The sequence below is a fragment of the Macrotis lagotis genome, chromosome 1 (assembly GCF_037893015.1).
Source record: "Macrotis lagotis isolate mMagLag1 chromosome 1, bilby.v1.9.chrom.fasta, whole genome shotgun sequence".
NCBI classification, from domain to species: domain Eukaryota; kingdom Metazoa; phylum Chordata; class Mammalia; order Peramelemorphia; family Peramelidae; genus Macrotis; species Macrotis lagotis.
In genome coordinates, this window is record NC_133658.1 from 841,603,133 (window position 1) to 841,604,754 (window position 1,622).

At 41.4% G+C, this 1,622-nt stretch overlaps 1 protein-coding gene across 1 annotated transcript; it reads right to left on the reverse strand.

The window, feature by feature from the left end:
• Window positions 1-342: 342 nt before the first annotated feature.
• LOC141490028 (olfactory receptor 51Q1-like) lies at window positions 343-1,290 on the reverse strand. The gene has a single exon (XM_074190311.1). It carries the CDS (start codon window positions 1,288-1,290, stop codon window positions 343-345), a length of 948 nt encoding a protein of 315 aa, XP_074046412.1.
• Between the last annotated feature and the right edge of the window lie 332 nt (window positions 1,291-1,622).

Consider the following 1,622-nt stretch of genomic DNA (forward strand, 5'->3'; position numbering starts at 1 on the left):
CTTGGTGGACTCTTCTCTTCTAGCTCTAAGTCTATGATGCTGTGATATGAGAAGCACTACAGTGGCCCATCTCAGAGAGACTTCTCTGTTGATCAAAGCCATGACAGTGGCCAGTATGCAGAAATATAGTTAGAAAAGAAAGGTTCCTTCTAACATTTATCCTTTTTATCATTTCACAAAATTATTTTTACCACTACATTGAGGTTTCTGTTGACATGGATTTCCCCATAACCCCAGAATTTAATTTATCCACTGTTTGCATTAGCTATGTTCTCTGTTTTATCCTATCACTATATATATATATACATATCCTAAGTAGTCTGCTAGCCTTCTCCCCAATCTCTAGTGCACTTTCCCTCGATAAAAGAGGCGGAGAATTCCCTGGCGAATCTGCTTTGTTTTCACACTATAGATAATAGGGTTCATTACTGGAGGTGATAGCAAGTAGACATTGGCCAGGATCACATGAATCAGTGGGGGGGCATGCCTGGCAAAGCGGTGAGCCATGGAGAGTCCTACCATAGGTACATAAAGGATGAGTACAGCTAGAATATGGGACAGGCAGTTGTTGAGAGCTTTTAATCGCTCAGCCTGGGATGCAGAGCCAAGGACATTGTGTAGGATTAACCCATAGGAGATCAGAATGAGGAGAGGGTCAAGCACAATGATGAGCAACACCAGTCCAAACCCATACCAGCTGTTTACCCGAGTGTCAGCACATACCAAACGGATCATGTCTTGGTGAAGGCAGTAGGAGTGGGAAAGGAGATGGGAGTGACAAAATGGCAAACGTTTGAGCAGGAAGAGTGAGGGAAGCACTGCCAAAACACATCGAATGATGATGCCTATTCCAATTTTGCCAATGACACTCTCTGTAAGAATAGAGGCATAGTGGAGTGGGCGGCAGATGGCAACAAAGCGGTCATAAGCCATGGCCAACAACACTGAGGATTCCATAAAAGAGAAACCATGAAGGAAGAAAAACTGGGCAAAGCAGGCCTCAAAGCTGATCTCCCGGATATTGAACCAGAGTAGTCGCATGACTGTGGGCAGTGTGGTGAGGGCAAGACCCAGATCAGTTAGTGCCAGCATGGAGAGGAACAGGTACATGGGTTGATGGAGTGAAGGTTCTGTCTGAATAACAGCCAGGATGGTAGTATTACCCAAAATGGAGATCACGTACAGGCAGCAGAAGGGGATTGAGATCCAAATGTGCATGGCCTCAAAACCTGGAATACCCGTAAGAATGAAGTAGAAGGGCTCTTCAGAGGTGTTAGTGATAACTGGCATAACAAATGAATGAACCTCCAGGTCCAATTTTTTCTACAAATGACATAAAATTCATCTTAATTTTTATGGGAGTTATTTGTTCTATAGTTTTCCTATTTATAAAATAATGTATTATAGAAATAGAATTCTAGGACTTTGGGAAGATTTTAATATCGTTCTTTCCATTGTTGCAAATTACTGTGAAATGAATAATCAATGGAAATGAATAGCAATGATAAAAAGCCAGAAAAGTTATCCAAATATTGTACTAAAAGGATTTCACTTACCTCTCACCTGAATTATATAGAAAACTAGACACATCTCTCAGACAGAACTGAAGAATATTAGTTGAA

What these genes read in the sequence shown, in the direction of transcription:
- LOC141490028 (XM_074190311.1), bottom strand. Translation starts at nt 1,290, where the DNA reads ATGCCAGTTATCACTAACACCTCTGAAGAGCCCTTCTACTTCATTCTT.